The 24,166-nt window shown below is 40.3% G+C and overlaps 1 protein-coding gene across 2 annotated transcripts in view; it reads right to left on the bottom strand.

Moving 5' to 3' along the window:
• Positions 1-24,166, bottom strand: part of LOC117826628 (inactive N-acetylated-alpha-linked acidic dipeptidase-like protein 2) — a 367,684-nt gene that overhangs the window by 159,922 nt on the left and 183,596 nt on the right. For both annotated transcript variants that reach the window (XR_004634076.1, XM_034702819.1), the window contains exon 10: positions 23,857-23,985. Coding sequence is in view for 1 of the 2 variants with exons in the window: in XM_034702819.1 (XP_034558710.1) it covers positions 23,857-23,985 (129 nt within the window). In the remaining variant the exon portion in view is untranslated. The remainder of the gene's footprint in view (positions 1-23,856; positions 23,986-24,166) is intronic.

Raw genomic sequence — 24,166 nt, 5'->3', positions numbered from 1 at the left:
TTTCTTTTTTGTTTGAGTAGAGATTGGATAGTCCGCAGTTTCACAAGGCAGGATAATTGACTCATCAGGGACAGTAACTCACACTTCTCTAGCCTGGTGTTCAAACTGAATCTAAATTGAAACATTCATTTACTTTCTGGATCTTGGCATCATCTCCTTCCTGTGTAACTAGATACTGACCATCCCTAAAAGACTCCACTATGTTAGGTTTGACAACCGAAAACTCCTCAACCCTTGCCTGAACATCAACATCCCACAGGGCTGTGTGCTGAGTCCTGCCAACAGTGAGAAGTATTGTCTGGGACAGCAAAATAGAAGCAGACGGCATTGAGAATAGCTTCTTGCCTGCAGGTTTTCCATCAATGATCTCTTCACTTCTATGAAATGTTGGGTGGAAAATATTGTGAAAACAGAATAATGTTAAGATGAAAAAGATTGTGTTTGCTATCCAAAGTGTGAAAAAAAGATGAAGAACCATTTTAAGTCCAATTTGTTTGTTTGGCCCGACACACAAAACAGAAAATCTTGGCACGGCTCAAATACAGATTGCAACACTTATCAGTTTCTGAACAGAGCATCCCTGTGTTGAACTCATAATGGGGAAGGCAGATGCAGTATTGAATGTGTCCAAGTTTGAAGTTTTTCAGTAGACTGTATAAAACATGGAAAAGTCTCCACGAGGTCAACCACTGGTTTATGATGAGGCATTATGAAGCCCATAGATGGTGGTCTGAAATGCTGACTTAACTGTGATCAGCGTGGAAACTGGCAAACTTATGTACAGCTCTAAGCCTTTATCTTAACAGATGCGTTAAGACCCTCAGCACAGTGTGTACGATGAGCTACACACCCCCAAACGTGTTTTGTATCAAGCTGCAAACATGTTTAATTTGTTGTGATTTTTTTTATTTTAATATGGGACCCCTTGGCTTTTGCTCCCAGCCTCAAGTGGACACTCAAGGAACGGCAACTTTTTACACTTGTGCACTGGCTTCATTTCATAACACTGAACATTGCTGCTTGAGTATACCATTACGCCAGACTCCCACCAGATCTGTGTTAAGTCTGTCTCTGCTCTGTTGTGGTCTGGCTCTGTGCTCTCTCGTCCGTCAACACTCAATGGTTCCGATAATTACAAAATCAGTGGTTTTCTACCTCCATGATGAGCTTCTATTCATCCATGGTGTAGTCAGCGACCTCTGAAAACCTCTGACCTGTTGACTCCAGGCCTGGCTCCACTATTTACTATAATGTATTGATGTAGTATGAGAAATAAGATCTGGCGTCAACACGCCACTGTTGAGTGTTTTATTCAAAAAATTAACTGGATGATTCAATGTTGTTTCGGTGTCTTCTTTCTGTCTTGCATGATCTGCTCTGTGCTGAATTGATGTGCCATGCTCTGGCATCCGGCAAAACTGGCAAAGATAGACGCTGAGCATATCTGCTGTAGAGGGCACCAAAATGCTGGAGCTGAAATGGAGCAGAAACGCAACAGAGGGGAGCAAGTAGAAGCACACAACATTGAATAGAGTGAAACCTTTCAGCTCTGCTACCGTGGAGGAGCGGAGACAGACTGAACACAGATCTGTTGGAAGGTTCTGGTTAATCATTTTTATCTCCTGAGTCAGACCAAAACAAAGGGAGATAAGCTGAAGTAAAATTCAAGTTAGACTGTAGTGATATGAAAGTTACTTTTTGAATGAACACAAAGTTGACACAGGTATTGGAAGGCTACTGTATCCACAACATTGGAAACCAGCAAAAAAGTACCACTAGTTGTTAGTGAGATTCATTTGTTATGGCCCTGCTTGTCTTAAAAGTGTTGTTGCTATCATTACCATGTCCATAGAAAAAGAGCAGTATAATCATCACACTGGTGGCTACCTTTGCTACACAATATCACCTGTGAGTGCATGCGTGATCATGTAACACTTAAAAGTCTGGGTGGCTGCACTCCATTGCCTGCAGTCAGGACGTAATCTGCTGTGGAATGATTTTCTCTAAATGACTCCAAACTACACCTGCATGCTGAATAAAACAACATCCATTATTGCTTAGCAGCTATGACCGACTAAGTGAAACTATACAGAAAAGAGGAACCGGGAAAACATTGTATGATTTACTGAGAAGGAAAACCTAACATTTTGGAATAATCATCTTGTGCAATTTTGACTCCTCATACCAGTAAGAGCCTCTGATCACACCCTGCACCTTTTGGGGGTGTGAAGCAATTTATAAATAGCCCATGACACAAATCACCAAATGTGTGAGTCAGCGCTGACTCATGTTAATGTCATAGTGACTCTGGTCCAGTCTTGTGCTGTTCAGCATCAGTGGTCATGCAACTTAGTGCAACCTAACTGACTGGTCTTGCAATAAACAACACTATTTTAAGCTGTCAAGTCATGTCATGTGCAACAAGTCAACACTGAGCAACAGGGGGCATTAATTAAACATTGAGTATTTTACAAAAAAAGTTTGTAAAGCAGTTGCTTTGGATTTCACGGATGAACATTTATTGGATTACACAGTGCAAATGTAGCCTTTATTGTACTCAGAGGCCGCCCTTTGTACAAGCTCAGTCACTCCCCTTCATCAGGCTACAACTGCATGTCCTCACATCTGCATTCACCGACTGCGCGCTCCACTGGAACGTTGCTGCTGAACCAAGATATTGGATGAACTTCATTTGAACTTTATTTGCATGAATGCCTGTGATTAGAAAAGGCTGTACCACCACTGAGCAATCCAATTTGCGAGTAAGTATGCCATTGAGTAAGCTTTGACGGTCCACCTTGTATCCATGAGTGAACAAGTTAAAACAATTCACGGTAGTTTCTCTGGGGGTCACTGCTTAGGAAAAACACTATGGCACTGGTTTTCAAAGAACAGACCATTCAAAGAGCAGAACTGTGAATCAATATAAAAGCTGTCTTTGTATGGTTGGACAATTAATTGACAACAGCTTGAATGTAGTCCATGTCTAACTACACTTCTAACCTTCAGAACTGCATCCAGTATTGCATTTATATCGACGTGATGAAGCAGTTCAGCCTAAGAGTGCTTTTTCCAGTGCTTTGTTTTTAAATACTCAAAAGATCTCCATGTAAATTGCTTGATACAGAGGGTATACAGGTGATGCCATGGTAAGAAGAGCCACTAAGACATATCCACAGTGGCAGAAAGTACATGGAACTTGCACTGCTGTGAATATACAAAACAAAAGACTTTTATGAATAACTAAGGGAAGTACTATGAAGCAATATTAAAGGGAGAATTCGGGTCTATTGCCTCCAAAGTCAGAATCCCTTCCGACCTGGATAAATCGCCATGCTAACTCACTTTGGCTACTGGTTCAAAAAATGGATTCAATCTGAATAGCTAATTTCTCTATCGGCACACACTTTACGGGGGGGTGAATTTTTTTAATAACGCAACAGTTAAGAAGATATTAAGATTACGAGTTGTTCCCAAATAAGGACATGACTGACTGGACTGACAGGTGGGAACACTGTAGCTGTTGGCTAGGAGGCTCAAAGCCTGCCTCTTTATGTCACATAGCTCGGGAGAAGTTTGGTTGCATTCAGCATCCAATATGGCACCCACAGACGATTGGCTTCAAAACAGCACTTCAGAACAGATGGGTGACGTAATGGATACTATGTCCATTAATTATACAGTCTATGGTCGGGACACAGTTATGCTCAGAGTTTGAACTTTGAATAGGCAGAAAAGTGTTACATTCACTAATTGTGACAAGGCGATGTTCTGTGGGCAGTTCAGATAAGATGTATATACTGTATGTAGAAACATTTTACATACTACGATAATTCAGTCACAGAACAAAGCTGTGCAGTTACAGTAGCACATACTGTAAGCGTCACATTAGATAAATATAATTGAAATGTACTACTGTTTGATTTTAAGAGTTGTGCTGTTTTTAAGTTGTTGGACAAGCAAAAACTTGGGCGGTAATAACAGCTTATCAAATGGTAATAAGAAGCATGTTTTAAATCAGGTACTAATAAATGCCAGAAATGTTGATTTTTGACCACATGTGGATATCCATGAATCCCTGTCTTTGTTAAATAGTACATTAACTTCTACTCTTTCTGACCTCTCAAAGCGCTGCTACACTCCTTTTCACGTTCACCCATTCACACCACATTCACTCACTGATGGTTGTGAAGCTGCTATAGCTTTAACCATTAGTAGTTGATATCCTTTGTACACATTCATATGGAAAGCCGTTTGAGCATTTATTCCATATCCTTGATATCAAGCGTCAGTTCCCTGCACTAGTGAGGTCTTTCACAGCACTAGTCAACTAGTTGAATGTTGAAACCCTTACTAGTTAACTTGTTGACAGCAAAAACTCCTACATGTTGACTAGTAAAGGCCAAAATCTTTACTAGTGTTACTAGTTAGAGGGATTTTAACCTTACTAGTTAACTAGTAAGCCTACAAAAAGTTTACTAGTTTACTAGTAAAGACAAAAATGTCCACTAGTAACACTAGGTAATGTATTTTTTGCAGGACTAATTTACTACTAGTTTTCACTAGTAGTACTAGTCAATATTTTCAGCCCTACTAGTTAACTAGTCAGTTCCAAAAGGCTCAAACTAGGATTTCTAGTGACATTTTTGCTCTAGCTAGTTAACTAGTGTCCCCTTTGGCACCTCACTAGTTTACAAGTAAGGTGTGAAAGAAACTCACTAGTCAATTGAGTATTCTATTTGTGGTTACTGGTTAACTAGTGAATCGTTTTGCCTTACTAGTTAGCTAGTAAAAGCCAAACACCATCACTAGTGTTACTACTGGACTTTTGGCTGTCACTAGTTCACTAGTTACAATTTTGAGCCTTACTTGTAAACTAGTCCTGCAAAAAATACTTTACATAGTGTTACTAGTGGACATTTTTGTCGTTACTAGTAAACTAGTAAACTTTTGGTAGGTTTACTAGTTAACTAGTTATGTTAAAATCCCTCTAACTAGTAACACTAGTAAAGATTTTGGCCTTTACTAGTCAACATGTAGGAGTTTTTGCTGTCGACTAGTTAACTAGTAAGGGTTTCAACATTCAACTAGTTAACTAGTGCTGTAAAAGACCTCACTAGTGCAGGGAACTGACGCTTGATATCAAGGATATTGAATAAATGCTCAAACGGCTTTCCATACCATTCACACACCATTCTCACACAGTGTCTTGCTGAAAGACACTTCGGCATGTGACTGCCGGAGCTGGGGTCAAACCACCAACTTTCTGGTTGATAGACGGCCGACTCTACCCTCTGAGCACAGTCACCCCTTTTGTAATTTGTACAGATCTCTGTTGAGTCCAACCGCCCCTCATTTAGGCCGATATTTGTCTGTGTTGCTTTAGTTTTCCCCTTCCCTGACACGTTGCAGGATGTTTTGCCACGCGGTGTGACTGAGAGGGTGTGTCCTGATGGGAATGTAACCTCAGTACGTACCCTCTATCGTGGCAATGTTTTCTATACCTCCCCCATGTCTAGTTTTATTATAAAATAAATCTACTAAGTACAACCCAAAATAGATATATGGATGGATGGACGATGTTAATCTAAAACCACTGAATGTAATAGCAGAGTAGACTGTTACCTCGATATGTCCTGTGAGTAGTCTTGTATGTGTTATAGATAGAAAACGATCCAAAACTCACCTTCAAGGGATTGAACCAATGTTACAGATTTATTCTTTATTTGACTGCAACCTTATTTTCCCTTTGGCAGAGGAATAAATATTTAGGATTGCAGTGTTGGATAAAAATGTAGCTTAACCTAGGACCTTTGTTTTTATCGTACCTGGCTTTCAAAAATATACAGCTGGTTTTGAAAGAATCTAGGTGACCTGAGGTTATGGCATTCACTCAGCTCTTTAAAGGCCTGTGCAGTCTTTGAATTCCAGCAATAAAAAATAGGGAAAGAGAAAAATATGTCAACTTCAGTCGCAAAGCGGGATTATAGATAGAGATAGACTATCATTCCATCTGCTGGAGAGAAGATTTAGAGTCAGACCATGTACCTCTACCTCTCTTATAACCAGACACAGTGCATTAAAGGAGAGTGTAAGAGGAGGAAAGAGAAAAGAGACAGTCAGAATGAAAGTAGAGTCCTTTAGAAAGGGAATAATAAAAAAAGAGGTGTAAAAAAAGGATGCAGTGGGAGGACAGAGAGAATAAACAAGTGAGCAGGGAAGGAAGGAGTGAGTGAGGGAGGGAGCAGAGGGAATGGGTAATTTCAGCCTGTAGTGCCGCACCAGGAATCAATATTTAATTTCTTTGTCTGCTATGATAAGGAGAGAGTGGAATCATTTTGAAATCTCAGCTTACTACTCAATATCACTCAATCTAAAATATCAAATGTGATACACAGAATAAATGACACTTGAACCTTGATCATCTCTCTGACGCAGGATATTGGAGTTATTCTTGGATGATTGATGCTGCAGAAGATTTAAAGTAACCTTTTCTTAAGAATAACTTAATGAAAAACAGAAACAACATTTAAAAGAATCCATGCTTTACACTCCTTCTTAATATGGACGTCCTTGAAATAGTGTCCTCACTATTGTTAGCATCCCATTTCACAATCGTACTAGACACAACTAGTCCACCTTTATTCAACACACAATAAAGCCTCTATACTATGTTGCATACTCAGCAAACTTCAGCATTATGACACAGCAAATAAGAGCATGAGGGCAAAGAGTGCCTGTGTAGAGTAATCAGAATGCATCCCATAGCAACAGTAAAGTGACAAAAACAACTTTGCATTACGTGTGTGATGATAATAATAATTCTGTTCCATACTGTGGTCTTTGAAAAAGCCATTTGCAGCTGTTGAACTGTAAAGCATTTCCTAGTCATTCAGAAACAAATGACTGGGATATTTAAGAGACAGAAAAGAAGGAGTGAGGGTGGATGAGACAGAGACAGAGACACACACACACACAGAAAGAGTGGATCAAAATAGTCTCAAACCAGTCTGTGTACTGCTTTAGTCAATCTAAGTCCCTTTTAGTTGACATGAAAGGCAACATGTTATGGAGAGATGTGAATGAGCTGTTACAGAGTTGTGATTGAAACAACCAAAGTGTGAAAAACAATGTGACTTGCCATGAAAGTTCAGCGGGAAGATGCATAAATGATGTACTGGAAAATGAAGATCAGATGCCTCGGCAGTGTGTGATTGTTTGTATGTGAAATCAACCCAGCACAGGTATAGAACAATGACTATACAGGACTGACAACATGACAGCTCCCCATAAGTGAAGCTAAAAACATGAAAAATCCCTTGCTGGTTTGGACGTTGCCCTTTCTCCATATTAACAGATGGGACATCGGTCAAACTGTAAAATCAAAAAATACACATCAAATCAGTTTATGTCAACATGGTTTCAGCCATCATTATTAGGTCTCATATATTAAAGTATTTATATTCTAAATTTAATTCTAATTAGCTTTTTGGTGCTTTAAAAGAGGGTCAGGATCAGCGCTGGGCAAGTTACTGAAATAGTAAACAGTTACAGTTACTTGTCACCAACATGAAAGACTAACGTGACTTGGGAAAGCGTTGACTCAACGATTAACATGGGGAGCACGTCTTCAACAACACATCTTACAGTCAGTCAGTGTACATCCTCCTAGCTTAGAGCTGGCTGTGATTTAAAAATTCAAGCCTCAACTGTTTGGATTGAGCAGCTCCTACTTGGTTTCCATCAACTAGCTTAAAAGTTCTCCAACTCACTGCGATATTCTTGTCCTTTACCTCGAGTAATGCTGGTATTTCCAAGAGAGAAAGTTCATGGCTGAATGTTCATCAACCATTATGTTTGTTAACTGCACAAGATATTCTTTCTCCCAGGATGCTCCTGTGCTGATGTAGGCATAACCTCCTACACGAAATCAGATGATCAACCTAACATACAGTAGTTGTCGGCTGTTTGATGTAAAGTTTCAAGAAACAGTTCCTTTTAAATTTCTGTCATTGTAAGATGCAAATGAGGAGGAACAGCAAAGGAGAGGATACTTAGACTAACTCTTAAACTAGACTCACTGAACTTTTTATTAACATTAATGGACACTGCACATTTTTGCATGATGCACAGCGGTAAAACTTTATTGGTATTTTATATCTCCCGCTGCGCTGACAAGATCAGACAGAGTCTCATGCTAATACATAAAATGTGACTGGACTCTGAATCAGATAAAGGCTGATTTATACTTCTGCGTCTCCCCTACACAGCAGGGGCTGACGCAGACATGAGCACCACATACTTGTGCGTCGGTGTGTCCGTGTCACGCAGCAATTCTCCGCCGAAACGCCTGAGGGCAGTGCGGTCTCTCTGATAGCTGGCCGCCTGCTTCCGGTCCCGCTACGATCTCTGTTTACTTTTCCACAGAGTTTCAGAGCGTGTTATGTTAATCTACAGATGATACGTGTTGCTGTTTATCATACAGACATGATTACATGAAGAATAGAGAGGAGGAGATGAAATACACAGCCGATGTGCGGCCGATGTCCGGGATCCTGGAAGTGCTGTAAATGCGGGAAAGACAAAGCCGCCGAGGTGTCCAATCACAGAGCTTGCGGTCCGAGTCGGCTCTACGGGGAGTTACATTTTGGAGGAGGTGCACGTCAGCTACGTGCGTAGGCCTTGGCGAAGGTACGGGAGCTACGCAGACCCCCGGCGTAGGCTACGCTGTTGATTCAACGCAGAAGCATAAATCAGCCTTAAGTGTAACTCAAGACTTGATTCAAACTTGACTACTGGGGACTTGCCTACAACACTTTGTGGTTCAGATCAAAAAATATCAACCGGTGCATGTATTCTTTTTGTTTGTATTACTGTATGAAAGATGACACATCTGTGAGTCTCAGTTGACCGAGTAATTCCAAGCACAGAGCCTAAGAAATGCAGCACAAGTTGAAGTGTTTGCTGGTAGTTCATACAAGTGACAGGATGCATTGCTCAAAAGCAGCCAATGTGATCAGTGCTAAGGCAGATTGTTATTTTACCAAAACTTTGCCAGTGGTACACCTTTGCTATCAATAAACATGTGTCCTGACAAATAAATAGTTAATGATAATAAACAAATACTCATATATTTCAAGGCCTGCTAAACCTGTGAGACTAAGCTGAAAAGAAATACTCCAATTCACAAAGCACACGCAACGGCAAAATGCTAAACAAACTGCGCTGCAGAGCAAATATCACCTCTGTGGGCCAGGGCTGTTAGCAGATATTTGAATAAACATTGTTGATAAGTATTGATTAAGGGCAAAATAGGATGCTTTCCAAGCAACTGAGGCACTGTTTGCTTTGTGAATTAGATCTTGAGATAGTGGGGGCACATGATGTGTAATTCTTGGTGCTATTAGCGGTTGCAATCTAATTGTTCTGAAGTGTATGAACTCAGGAGGATGGCGATAGATAAACTTTTAACTCTCTGCTGCTGTCCTGGGCACAACTTTCACATTTCCTGTTAGCTCTTGTCTCATAAGAGAAACTGACAGGCTGCTATAGCTGTACTATCAACAGGTGTCACTATTTACCAGATATCCAGCACACAAGTCATTATCCTTGTGTGACAGTGTAAAGACAGAACAGTACATATTTATCTAATTGATTAAACCAGTAAAACAATCAATAATCATCATATTTGCATACTGTGCAGTAAACAGATGGAAATGTGTATTAAAATGTGTCCCTAAAGGTAATTGGCTAATGTATTATTTACTGTATAATACACAATACATTATACATGAAGCAAATGCTGTGTAATATCCTTTCATTCTCACAGTAAAGAAATTATCTCTCTAGCAATTGATAAAATGATTGCTGAGTGGGTTGAAAGTCAACCTCGCAGAAGAGTGCCCAAAGAGAAAACAGTGCACTTAGGGAATAGGCATTGATTAATCCTAGCTAAGAGCAATTATGTATATTCCAGGTCCATAGGTTATACACAAATTAGGCTGTAATCTGTCTTTAATCCATTTAGGGGCCATCTATTAAGTAGCAATAAATCTCATGAAAGATCTACGTGACTACACCTGCCTCCAACTACTGCAAACAGTATGTCTTACAGGGCCTCTGCACACCAGGCAAGCTGCAAACTACTGTCGGACAAATGCATCACACCACCGTGCCTGACGAATGTCACAGCCACAAGTAATGACAGTGCTCGTTCTTCACCTAACGCACATTTTCGTATGCGTTCGTCTACTTATGTTGTGTCGCTGTGATATGAAACTGTGATGGAGGAGCCATGGTGACAGTCACATAAATACCTTCTGAGGCCGAGCAGCTTCTCCCCGTGATGATGCATATTCATGGAGCCGCAGTCACACAATGCATTTCCCGACAATACAAGAACTATGGTAATTCAAACATATTGCAGGCGGCATACTATTTCAAACATTATGCCAAGTGTGCTGTCGAACCATCTCAGATTGCTGCACTGCCATAAAGTCAGAGACTCATTCTGGTGATTTATCGTGAGCTTCTTTTCCACTGGTTTTTATGTGGGAAAACATATAAATTAGACACATAAATTAGACTACCTCGCATATTCCCTAATGTGGATGATGTTCATATTTACCATTTACGGTGTGATTCTAGAGCCGGCCCATTGTCACCCCTTCTTCATGTTCGAAGGCCTGTCATGGTGTCGTAATTCAATTAAAGTATGAGCCATAATTTTCCCACTCAGTGCATAGTCTGAGAACAAGCACGAGAGGGGGGTTTGTCACAGTCAACACAATTTTTATACAAAATACAACTAAAGAGGAAAAGCAAATATATATGGCATCTGAGATAACGTGTGTGGATGATTTTAATTACATAGTTATTGTTTGTATAGAACAGCCCTAATGAGAGATTCAGGAAGATGAGGAATGAGTTTTCAAATTGAACTTGAACGTAGATCCCAAGATACTTGTCTTGCTAAATCAGTACAAAACAAACTTATTTACTTTAAGTAGGATTTTTAATTTCCTCAATGGAGTGTGGGCCCTCTGCACAGCGGGGAATTCTCATGGTATAAAGTGATAAATAACTCAGTGTATTAAGGTATTAGGTAAAGTAGCATTATTATAAGCTTTAACAGAATGTGTATTGTGGATTTGATCCAGTAAAACTTTATAACTTGATTAATATGCTCCAGTTTACCTAAGGAAGAGAGACTCACAGGAAGACTAACAAAATATATCAATACTTTATGTTAAGGTAAAGGTATGTATCTATTGGCCCTTTTCCACTGGCCCGTCTTAGCCCTGCTCTACTCGACTTGACTCGACTTTGTTCTGGTTCCAAGCGAGCTGAGCCGATGCTGAAAGGTGTAGTCGACAGACTGCCGGCCACTGATTGGTCAGAGAATGTTGTCACCGAAGAGTCAAGTAGGGCTGGAACTATATAGTGGAAAAGGGCCACAAGAGTCCCCTTTATAATTACTATAAGTGCAACCTTACCTGTATGGAAACTGAAAAAAATATTTTTATTGATTATGTTGACAATATTGGGGGAGGGGGGGGTTGGATAACATGAAGCAAAGTGAGTATTAGATTGTTAGTTATACTACAAACATGGAGTTCCTGAAGAGTTTTTGAAACTTTTGAAAGAACTCCAGACTGCCACTATCCTCCTCTAAAATGCCCTTTGGTTGCGCTATTTCTCAGTCTGACCCGGACATTGACAAACAAAACAAGCTCTACAGCTCTAATCAACCTTGACTCACTTGAAAGAATTACAACTGTTTATTCCTGAAAGGCTTTGCATCAAAATACTATCAGCCTGCCATAATCTATTGACGTCAACAGGATAATAATACAATATGGTGAAGACAGGAGGGGTTGAAGAGACAGATTAAATCATGGAGAAGAAGGAGTAAAAGAAATGCCAAGAAAAATGATAAAAATGATTAAAATCAAAAGAAAACAAATAGCTGTTCACATCAAAATGAAGTTATTGATAAGTGCCACGCAATCTGTACCACAGGATTCATGTTTCATTATGGAGACGTACTGAAGATCTTGCGAGGCACTTGTGTGTAGTGAGTAACAAATTCAGCCCCTGATTCTTTTTGACATAATTAAGGCTTCCAGTATGGTAAGTGTGTTTCATCAATATTTCTTTCACCAGTGTTCATTCTGAGGTTGGCTGCTGGAAAATCTGTCTGATTACATCGACCAGCTTGATTGATTGAGTTAGTGCACAGGGGATGAGCTCTTCAACAGCTATATTTCTGTTGACCTTTTAAACCCTATGTTGAGACAGCATCAGGGGCAGAATTGGCAAAATGGAAGTGACAGCAAGACAAGTGTTACAACAATGACTCAACATACTGTGGCTGCTTAGCCAAACAGCCTTGATTATTGTTTACAATTGAGTAATTTGAAGCCCCTAAAAGTTGTTTTAAAGCACATCTTGTATTGTTTTTTGATAAATGTTCATCAATGACAAAAAGGAAAATAATAAAATAAAAAATGACAATTTTTTTTTTTTTTATTGTGTCAATTTTAAACCGACTGATAAACAGAGTATACCCTAACATGGGAAAACTCAATCTTGCTTAAAGGTGACATATCACGCTTTTTTCATCAATATATATTGGTCTAAGAGGTCCCCAAAACATGTCTTTAAAGTTTATGCTAAAAAAAACACTTTGAAATCAGATTTTGGCATGCCTGAAAAGCCCTCTTCTTCAGTCCTCCTCAGAACAGTCTGTTTTCTCTCTGACCACGCCCCCTCAGGAAGGGGATGTGCCTCGGCTCTCCGGCACGTTGATCTAATGTTTACATGTTGGCTGAATATACACGGCTGCTCACAGACCCGCATTACTTCAACCCTCTGAAACTGATCCAGAATCTGATCCTGACGGAGAGTTGCCTGCAGCAGGACCTTTCTGAAGGATTGGTCACAGATTTAGTGTTTCTTGTTGTTTTATTTATCAGTATGTCGACGTGTGTCTTGGTACACAGCTAAGAACATGTAGCTATGTGGCTATGCTAACAAGCGCTAGCACTTATCCATGAAAAATAAAAATCATCCACTAGATCTTCAAATCTGCAGACGTGGGGAGTAAAACCGACCTCTGCCAGAAAGGCAGCAGGACCTTCCTGGAGGATTGGTCACAGATTTAGTGTTTCTTGTTGTTTTATTTGTCAGTATGTAGACGTGTGTCTTGGTACACAGCTACAGCTACGACATGTAGCTATGTGGCTATGCTAACTAGCGCTAGCACTTATCCATGAAAAATTGAAATCATCCACTAGATCTTCAAATCTGCAGACGTGGGGAGTAAAACCGACCTTTGTGTTTATTAAGACAGCCTACAACTAGCATGCCTCCCTCCTAAGCTCCTTGTTAGCACACATTTGTGCAGGTAATGAAAAACGGAGGGGGGATTCAGTATTATTTTATACAGTCTATGGGCTGAACAAGCTCCGAGCTCTGACTCCGTGACAGACCGGATATTGTTGTTACGTAACAAAAACAAGGAAGTCTGAAACGGCTCGTTTCACACACATTTAGAGAAAGGTGGAGAAATCAAAACAGGGGCAGAATGGATTTTTTTCATTCTCAGGGGGTTTGTAGACATGCCAGGGAAACATATTTCAGGTAGAGAACCATTAAAAAGTCGATTTAGCATGATATGTCACCTTTAACTCATCCTGCACCATATGATAACCTTATAACTCAGACATCCAAAATCCAAATAAACCTGAATATGCTCATTTTAGTCTGTGTGAACTGAACTTTGAGCTAGCTCATTTTTTAATTAATGAGGATTGCACAGCACTCATAAATCATATCCCTAAATGGGTATTTGGTTCTAGAAAGTATAGTTTGATTTTTGGTGCACTGTGAAACTTAGGTGCCTCTGCACTGTGGCATTACGACTTTTTGGCTGCTTAAAGACCTGAGTAATTATTCAAGTATCCTTTAAGGAATCAAACCAAGGTCCCCTAATAGCATTAGGAATCAAGTATCACTTGTGTAACTGCTAACTTGTAATAACTGTTACTTTGTATAGGCATAATATGTATTTGACTGTAAGCTACCTGTAAATTAAAGCTGTCAAAGTAAGGCCAAACCTGTTGCCCTAGATGTGTAATTTCCAGAAAATGTAAAGTATCATTTTTCTTCTTAGATTAAAAAATACTGTTTGAAGTTACGAAGGCTTATGTGGGGAGCTCCTGTATAACTTGTTTTACATGTGAAAAACTTTAATCCAAAGATTCATTTCTTGGCTTTCATCATTGTAACAATATATGTTGTGTGAATAATACAAATACATGTTGAAATAAGTAAATAACCCCAGTGATATTGTGGTAATCAATCTCATAAGCTCCACATACACAACATATGAAGGCAGTATGGGATCATGTCACAATGATTTAGGGCCTATTGAGTGCAGGACACATGGTAGCATGTACTATTAACAACTGATGTCCCCACACAGAACTCTTGGGGATGAAATCACACCTCAGCAGCCAGCTAAACCGAAAGAATACCATTAAATTGTGTCCCGTGTGCTTGTTGACACAAGCACACAGCTGCATGGGTCAATGAGCATTTCTTGGAGAGAGGTTGGATGACGGATTTGCCACTCTTGTGTTTTTTCAGTCGAACAATGTACTGTCTACTGATGACCATTTGTTTTCAAATGGAGCTACCTGCTGCAAACCACCCACGCTCAGACTGGGGACCAGACACACGTACATCTCTGGAACAATACCCAATTAAATCACAGGCTCCTCTCCATTTGTTTTGTATTCCTCTAGCCACCTAAGCTTCCCTCTTTCCGCCCTTGTTTCGTCTCCACTTGCCTTCTTTTCGTCTACCTACCCCCTTGTTGTCTCCAATCACGGTGTAAATCCACAACGAAAGAGGTATCTAGTTGCATTATAATTGGTTCCCCAGCACCCATTCCAAAACTATCAGTGCAGCAACATCACGCTTTGGAAGACAGGTCGCAGCAAAGTAAGATAAGTAGGAAGTATAACAACTGCTGCGCAAACATGATTAACAGCATTCTTAGACCTCTTTCTAAATATTGGGAGGTGGGGAGCATACCTGGGGCAGCTCTGAGACTCTTGAGATGATGCACAGGGTGATAGAGTGTGCCAGAGATACACCTGCTACCGAATGGACAATTAGGTACATCGAGGCGAGGTGAGATGGGACGGGAGGGTAAATAAAAGCAAACACTAAGGGAGGGATTGTTGGAGGACTGTTTGGTTCCTACAGTGTTATTGTAGAGCTGAAGTGACACTTTTTGTTTGTGAACATATGGAAATAGTCTTGGGACCAAAAAGACCACAACACCAAAATAGCTACAGGAACATTTAAGCATTTGGCTTTTTCCCTGCAGGAATGTGTCACAACATTAAAAAAAAAAAGATTTTGCAGTGGTATAAATCCAAGGGTCCAACTTTTACAGCATTTTAAAAGCAATTAATAAAAGTGTTTCTATTCAGCACAAACACATCTCAGAATGATTAAGTTGCTTAGCATAGCCATTAGTAATGTTTATAGTGTACTTAGAATAGCCAACCTCACATTTTATATCATGAAACATGAAAATGTGTTCTCCTGTTGACATTTGATCAAACATTTACTGCTGTTTTTCTGTGATTTTATGGCTTGCATGTGATTTTCACATGACCTTTACAAGATTTAGAATTTACATTGAATTAAAGGTGACATATCATGCAAAATTGACTTTTTAATGGTTCTTTACCTGAAATATGTTTCCCTGTCTACAAACCCCCCGAGAATGAAAAAAATCCATTCTGCCCCTGTTCTGATTTCTCCACCTTTCTGTAAATGTGTGTGAAACGAGCTGTTTCAGACTTCCGTGTTTTTGTTACGTAACAACAATATCCGGTCTGTCACGGAGTCAGAGCTCGGAGCTTGTTCAGCCCATAGACTGTATAAAATACAACTCAACCCCTCCTCTGTTTTTCATTACCTGCACAAATGTGTGCTAACAAGGAGCTTAGGAGGGAGGCATGCTAGTTGTAGGCTGTCTTAAAAAACACAAAGGTCGGTTTTACTCCCCACGTCTGCAGATTTGAAGATATAGTGGATGATTTTTATTTGTCATTGATAAGTGCTAGCGCTAATTAGCATAGCCACATAGCTATATGCTCATAGCTGTAGCTGTAGCTGTGTACCAAGACACACGTCTACATACTGACAAATAAAACAACAAGAAACACTAAATCTGTGACCAATCCTTCATTAAAAGGTCCTGCTGCCTTTCTGGCAGAGGTCGGTTTTACTCCCCACGTCTGCAGATTTGAAGATCTAGTGGATGATTTTTATTTATCATGGATAAGTGCTAGCGCTAGTTAGCATAGCCACATAGCTACATGTTCTTAGCTGTGTACCAAGACACACGTCTACATACTAATAAATAAAACAACAAGAAACACTAAATCTATGACCAATCGTTCAGAAAGGTCCTGCTACAGGCGCCTCTCCGTCAGGATCAGATTCAGAGGGTTGAAGTAACGCGATCTCTGAGCAGCCGTGTATATTCAGCCAACATGTAAACATTAGATCAACGTGCTGGAGAGCCGAGGCACATCCACTTCCGGAGGGGGCGTGGTCAGAGGGAAAACAGAGTGTTTTGATGAGGAATGAAGAAGAGGACTTTTCAGGCATGCCAAAATCTGATTTCAAAGTGTTTTTTTGAGCATAAACTTTAAAGACATGTTTTGGGGACCTCTTAGACCAATATATATTGATGAAAAAAGCGTGATATGTCCCCTTTAACAATAAGGGCAATTGATTCTCTTCAGAAAAACCTCTGGTCTGTACAACTTTGGCGTTGTTTTTATACATTTCTGTTGTAATAAACTGCTGTGTATTGTGATTAAAGGACCTGGATCTGGACCTACACAGCACTGCTTACATCTCAGACACCTTCAATAACTGAAAGATCTGGAGTTTTGCTCATTGATCATTGGTTCTCTATAATTAAAGAATGAACATGTAACTCTTATTAGCCATTGCCTGCAAAATGAAAGTTCCTGCCACTTTCTGATTTGTCAAAACCTATAACTATGGTTATTAATTCCCAACAGACAAAGTGAAACCAGTGACAACTTGATCAGATGCATCATATTATGAAATCATTCCATGTGAAATATGTCCAGAAAGTTGGGAAATAATGATGGTCACTGGGCACAGATGTACAAGCAGCCTGGGGAGCGACTGGGCCAATCAACTTTTGGTTCTGCCCTGTCATCCAGGGAACCAGAGCTGGTGAGAGCTTCTCAGAGTTTCCAGCTGCTACAAAGTAACTTAAATTCTAACCAGTAGTGATAACTGTATTAAAAGTGAGACATGTGCTTGTTTATGTTTGACAGTGTGTCAACTGCAAAGCCCAGAGAGGAAATAAATCTGGATGAGGAAAGAAATGTCAATATAAATATTCCTGTTTTTTTTTTGCACTTTTAATGATAAAGGGGTTAAACGTTACTCAGTTCAGGCTGCCTGTCTGTGACTCCATCGCCACGCGCCAGCAGGCAACAAATATAGCATGGCAGATGGCAGAGCAGAAGACGGCGATTAAAATGAGAGCAGTAGCAGGTTCAACCACTGCTCTTTAATCTGAAGAGATATGGTTGCACTTTATTTTTGATATTAATGTTATATTTGTATTATTTCTATGTTGGAAAACAACAGCAGAGGTAGCAACCTGAAGAGATGTTGGTATCATTTCATTTTTTATATTAATATTGTATTATTTTTATGTTGACAAACAAAAGCAGAACTAGCAGGTTAACCAACTGTTGAAATGTTGGTTGTGTCACGGCACACTGTCTCCCTATTGGCTGATCGCCATGGCTGTCAGTCTAGGGGGTGGGCTTACCTAGTCAGCACGGCTGGGAATTTGGGAAAAGAGTTGATTACGGGACTCAGAACAGGTGTGAGACGCCAAGAGAGCAGCAGCCGATCTAATGAGAGTCACGGGAGAATTGAAGAGTTGCCGAAGACCCCCTTTCGTTGTTTTTGTATGAGTTTTGTCCGCGTCTTATAACTAAATAAACTGGCGTCGGAGCCACGGAGTGACGCCGACGGAACGCAGTCAGAGCTGGCCGAAACCAACCGAGTCGAAGCCGGAGGAGATCCGCCGAGAGGGTGAGCCCACTATTATCTTTCCTCTAAGCTGGCAGCCAAATGTGTGCACGGGCATTCCAGCCTCGGAAGCCCTAGACGCACCGTAAATACCTGGGGTGGTGGTGCCGTGACAGTTGCACTTACAATACTTTTATTGAAAATGTATTGAATATTGAAAATGAGAGCAGAAAAGGTTAACCTCCTGGTAATTCAACCTGAAGTGTTTGTTGCACTTTACTCAAATAACATGTGAATGCATTTGCCATTAATTGTTGTTTACTTGTTTGCTTATATCCATAATTCATTTGTACCTGATTCCCTTACAAGAAACGACAGGAATCTAGGACTGTCCAGTATCAAAGTATTTATTTCACTGTCACACTGGTTGAATTTTTGGCTAAAAAGTTACTGAATCCATTTCAAGTTACTGAATAGTTTCGTATCGTATCGTTCTAAATGAACCAATATCATCCTTTAATCGTGTCGGCAACCACAAATCATGACACAAATCGAATCGTTGTTAAAAAGAATCCTTACACTCCAAAACTGTACATATGGGTACCATTGTAACCATGATCATTGGATTCCCATATCAAAGCACTAATGATAATTACTTTACAAATAATATAGACTTAAAAACTGATTTTAGAATAAATAGAATACAATTTCGAAAAATGCATGTTTAACTATGGAAATTCTGCTTTTACTTGCAGGAAAATAAATAATCCTTTGACAGCCCTAATCTAGGTCTATGACACAAAACCCCAATTCAAACATCTTTTCAGCTGGGGCTTCACACATTTCAGCATTCAGACCATCTATGCTTGTCAATATTAGCTTTTTGATTTGTTAGATCCCCAATGGTTATTACCGCAGTAACAATTACTCCTCCTGAAGTCAATACAACAGAAGACGAGACAAAAAACACTTAAGATCCTGCAGTAGTAAGCATTCAACATCAGAAAAACGAACACTACAGTGTGATAGTGTGAGTGACACACACCAAAAAACAGCTCTCATTCCGAGCGTCACTGCAACAATAGATGGTAAAAGCTCCTGTGAGGAGTTTTAGCAGGTAATGAAATGGACTGAAATCAATACTGATGCCTCTTCTTGAGCTACAAAAGCAAATAAGACCATAAGCATAAGAATGACTGTTTCTATATAGTCGTTTTTTTCTTCTTGTAATCGATGCTGTGGGATAGGTGTCAGATGAAGTGAATTACAGTACACTACCTTAACAGCCTTTTTTCCATTTTCCAAGGCAAAGACTATCAGAGAGTGATACATTTGGCTGTTAAAATAAAGCAGGATGAGATGTTTTGTTCAATAAACACCACTCAGGCACACAATCAGCAAACAGGTAAAAGGTTTTACTTTTTCTACAGGTCACTAACATCTACATAGATCAAAATCTTTGGAGTGGTAGTTCACACTTATTTTAGAATTATTTTATCTGACTAAGTTCTTCAAATATCATCCTTATTCATGTACACATCAGATGTAGCCTTAATGCATGTCCTTTTCAGTATTTGTTTCTGTCTTCTCGACCAGATTGCTGGAGTGAAATCGAGGTCGGATGTGTAACTTTTTAGTTGTATCATCAACTGTCAGCAGCAGCAATCAAGACCAAGAGTTATTAAGTTGCCAAGTTGTCAGTCCCTCTCTTTACTTCTCTTTGCACTGCTGTATTCACCAATGTGTCAAACTCCTGAAAATGCCTTGAATTCTTTGGGATGGGATGCATTTTTTAGGCCTTATGTGCTGCAAACATCCACTTAACCTGGACAGCCCCTAAGTAACGTATCCACAAGTAGCTGGGGTGAGCCAGTGTGTGAACACAGCAGCTAAAAGTCGTAAACATTCACCAGGAGTGAGTGGGTGGAGGCGATGATGTTTAAATCACGTGACTGGCGCTGGACCACCGGGATCTCTCTACACACAAAGAAGCTACTTCAGTTCATGATAGAAAGACAAAAAAGGTCATCACAGTGTTGGACTCTGCTTCACCCACCATCTTATTAATCCTGAGATAACCCTTCCTCCATCAAACAGGAATTTCCAGCAATGCATGAAATATGTGCGAGTAAACATAATGAAGCACAGGCTGTATAAAGCCTCTATTTTCAATACAACTGGATCTTCATGCTCCATTTTTTTCCTTTTACTAAAGCCAGTGTGGACACAATAATTAAATAATCTTCTTGTGACCAAACTGCTGTATCTTGAAAATGCAGCTTTCCAGGAGTACAGCCAGCTTTACTCTAAAATTTACAGGTGGGGTTAACACACCATCAATTGAAGTAGACATATAGAGTAATATATAGGCAATTAGGCTCAAGGTAGCAAGATTTGCATTGAAAAACTGTCAAGATCACTGAAAAATGGTCCTCCAGTAATGAAAAGCAAGCCAATCTGTTGGAAGCACGATGTAGACAGGCTCTTCTTAGAGTCCTCTCTCCTGCAGCAGTATTTACAGCAGCACTATTGTCCCTGGGGTATGCAAGACTAGAAGTGTGATGCCTGGTTTATGTAAACCATATTCCTTAAAGGAGACAGTATTTGAGCGGCTGCTACAGGCATGAAAATTTAAACATAAAGGCTGACAGAATGAATGAATTTAACAGAAAAGAAAGGAAGAGTTTTAGATAGGAGCTCACAATGTCTGAGTTTTCTTTTCCTCTGTGAAAGATATTTTTCATTAAAGAACATCAAAAGTTACTTTCCCCCTGTCTCATTTCTCTTCCTCTCTTAATATGGCTTTGGCAAGAGGCTGTCTGTAGAGTCATTACAGTTGAACGTCAAAGGTAGTCTGGACCATTCCAGCTAATTAGTTTATGGTAGAGCAGGGGGAATTAAAGGAACACTGGACTGTACTGTCTGTCCACTCATGACCTTGTGTACCTGCCTGGGTGAGTGGCAGGAACACAAATCTTCCCCCAGGATGGATGACTAACCTAAAGACACAAATAAAAATGCTATGGAATATACCCGGAGGAGACAAAGAGAGAAGGCAGGAGTGAGAGGGAGGTTTAATGAGCAAAATGAGCGGGTGGGGAGACGGTGCCTGCTGCTGATGAAAGAGAAGATTAAAAAGTGATAGAGAGAGAAAGAGAGAGAAAGAGAGAGAGCAAGGTAGGGAAAGAGACGTAGAGAAAGATGTAGTGCTTAAGGGAGAAGGGGGAGAACAAAAAAGGGAGGAGGCGGCAGCAGTGGAGGTGGAGGAAGGAAATGAGAGAAAGTGACGATGGTGTTTTTTTTTCAAGTTGGCAGAAGTTTTCAGAGTTTAAAGAGATGGTGGAAGTTGGGGAGAAGATGTCTGCGAGGGTTGAACATGTCTGAAAAACAGCCTCAGGTTGGAATAAAGAGACAGTCTGAGAGGCTGAATCATAGAGCTGCTTTAGTTAATCAGTAATATGGCTACCGCAGACTGTGTGTGAATAGGAAGAGTGGGATGGGGTGAGAATGATGTGGGTTTTATTTAGATTAGATGACATTAAGAGTGCCATCCTCCCCCTCGCACAGCATAGGTGATACCCTTATATAACAGCCAGCATCTCACCTTTTCTTCTGACTTGTTTCTTTTATTATTGAGTTGACAATCACACCCTCTACCATAGACTGTTTTTTTTCCTGTTTTCATTCATCCATCCCAGCATATTCAGAGAGAGCAGGAAAAACAACATGGAGCTGGAGGGACTAATGTGGAGCTAAATTAAGCACAATAAGCATGGGAAGGGTGAAGAAGTGAAACTGATTTGTCCCCATATAACAAAAAGGAGAGGGTAGGCTGACTGATTCAACCAGTGGTGCAGTCTAGTTTATTGTAGTGGGTATACTCTGATTATCCCCTTCCCAACTTCGTAAACACCCATCCTAAAGGAAAGCACCAAAACTCATTAACATTGTGAAAGACTGGTTATTGGTATGTGTTTCATGCATAAAAATACATGAAAACAAATGAAAGGAGACAAATGTTCCACTCTTTTTTATGCCTCTAACTTCAACAACTATCAACATCCAATATATGTGTAAATGTCTGATGTATTATTGAACGTTTTTGTCAACAAAGCAGCAGCCTCCTGTCTAAAAAAATGAGTCCAATGCGGAAGTGCTTAAAACTGCAGTTCATCAAGGATCTGCTTGAGGCTGGCTCCTGAAGTACCAGAAAACACATACACATAAATTCAAAAAAGCTGATCTTTACAGCAGAAATAAACATGTTTACAACCTGGTACAAAAGACGAGTGTAGACTGGATAGCTCATTTCTTGATCGGCACACACTGTACGGAGGGTGAATTTTTTTTCTAACGCTGCAATTCCGAAGATATTGAGATTCCGAGTCTTCCAATGAGAGGCACAGCTGACTTGATTGACAGGCGGGAACACTGTAGCTGTTGGCTAGGAGGCTCAAAGCCTGCCTCCTTACATCACAATCGCTCAACAGCAGCAATATGGCGGACGACGACGATTGGCCTCAAAACAGCGCTTCAGAAACAGATGGGTGACGTCACAGATACTACGTCCATATTTTATACAGTCTATGTTGTCAACCAGTGTTGTTTACAACAGGCTAAATTTGTGTGACGAGTTGCCAGGCGAAGAATAGAAAAATGACAAAGTGGAAACTTATGCGTGTCCCTGAACAACCCACTGGATTGCCAGCTGGCTTGGCTAGTAAGTTTCCCAGTTCAGTAGCAAACTTGCTGAAGCTATCAATCAGTCACTACTTTATTAGCACATACTGCCTAATCGGTACTGTACATGTGACACTCATAGCAACGATTACAAATGACTGAGGTTATTCTTTGACTAATTCTATCATTATAACTCTGGAAATGATCAGTTGGTAAAATTAAGACAGTCATTTATCAAAACCTTTAAAAATCCTTTTCATGGGGCGCCGGTGGGCTAGTGGTCTAAGCGCACCCCTTATACAGAGCTTAGGGTCCTCGTTGCAGAGGTCACTGGTTCGACTCCTGGCCACGACCATTCGCTGCATGTCTTCCCCCACTCCCTACTCCCCACATCTCCTGTCTCCCTTCAGCTGTCCTATCAATAAAGGCTAAAAAGCCCCCAAAAATATAACTTTAAAATACTTTTTCATGTCTCCTGGATGTGATGAAGTCTATGATTTCAGTGTTTAAGGCAACATACATAGATGATCCATAACATGAAGATGACCTTCCTTATATTGTGCAGGCCCCCATCTCTGCAGGTCAGGGCCAAAACAGTTCTAAAACATGGACTCTGCTCGGTCTCTGAATTTGCACTGTGGACACTGGAACCAAGATGTAAGTAGCAGATCAGTTGAGTCCTGTTAGTTGCAACCTTCATTGATTGGACATGTGTGTCCAGCACATCCCAGGAATGCTTCATTTCATTCAGATCTGGGAAATTTGAAGACCAAGAAAACACTGTTGTGTTCCTCAAGGCTACCTTCTTCCACTGATCACCACAGGTTCTTCAACCTCTGATGGTTTTTGCTAATTTTCCACTGAATGCAGCAATGTCAAAACTAGGTTTGTTTCATTAGATGTACATAAGAGGATAACGATATCAACTGACTCATAACTAAGACTTTGTTCAGGTTTGGATTGTACTAGTGTTAAGGCACTAGTCATATTTGTAGTCACTGTACTCCTACAGTAATGTGACTTGACATGTCAGTGCTTGTGGGTGGCAGGAACACTTACTCTCTGTATATCTGAAGTGAGTTGCAGCAGAGTTGGGGAGGCTGTGGCTCTGAGAGTTTCTGTTCCTCTAACTGGAGAGTTAAGACTGATGTAGGCCACTGCACTGCTCCTCAGGACGACACTGTTATCCTGAAAAACACACACAAACACGCACACGCACACGCACACACACACACACACACACACACACACACACACACACACACACACACACACACACACACACACACACACGTTTCCATCTTTTGTTACCAGACATAACTATCACTATCATGATGTCAAGTCCATAACAATTGTCTGGATGAACTTG

This window comes from Notolabrus celidotus, chromosome 2 (assembly GCF_009762535.1).
Source record: "Notolabrus celidotus isolate fNotCel1 chromosome 2, fNotCel1.pri, whole genome shotgun sequence".
Taxonomy (NCBI): domain Eukaryota; kingdom Metazoa; phylum Chordata; class Actinopteri; order Labriformes; family Labridae; genus Notolabrus; species Notolabrus celidotus.
This window is presented reverse-complemented; position numbering and strand designations above follow the sequence as displayed.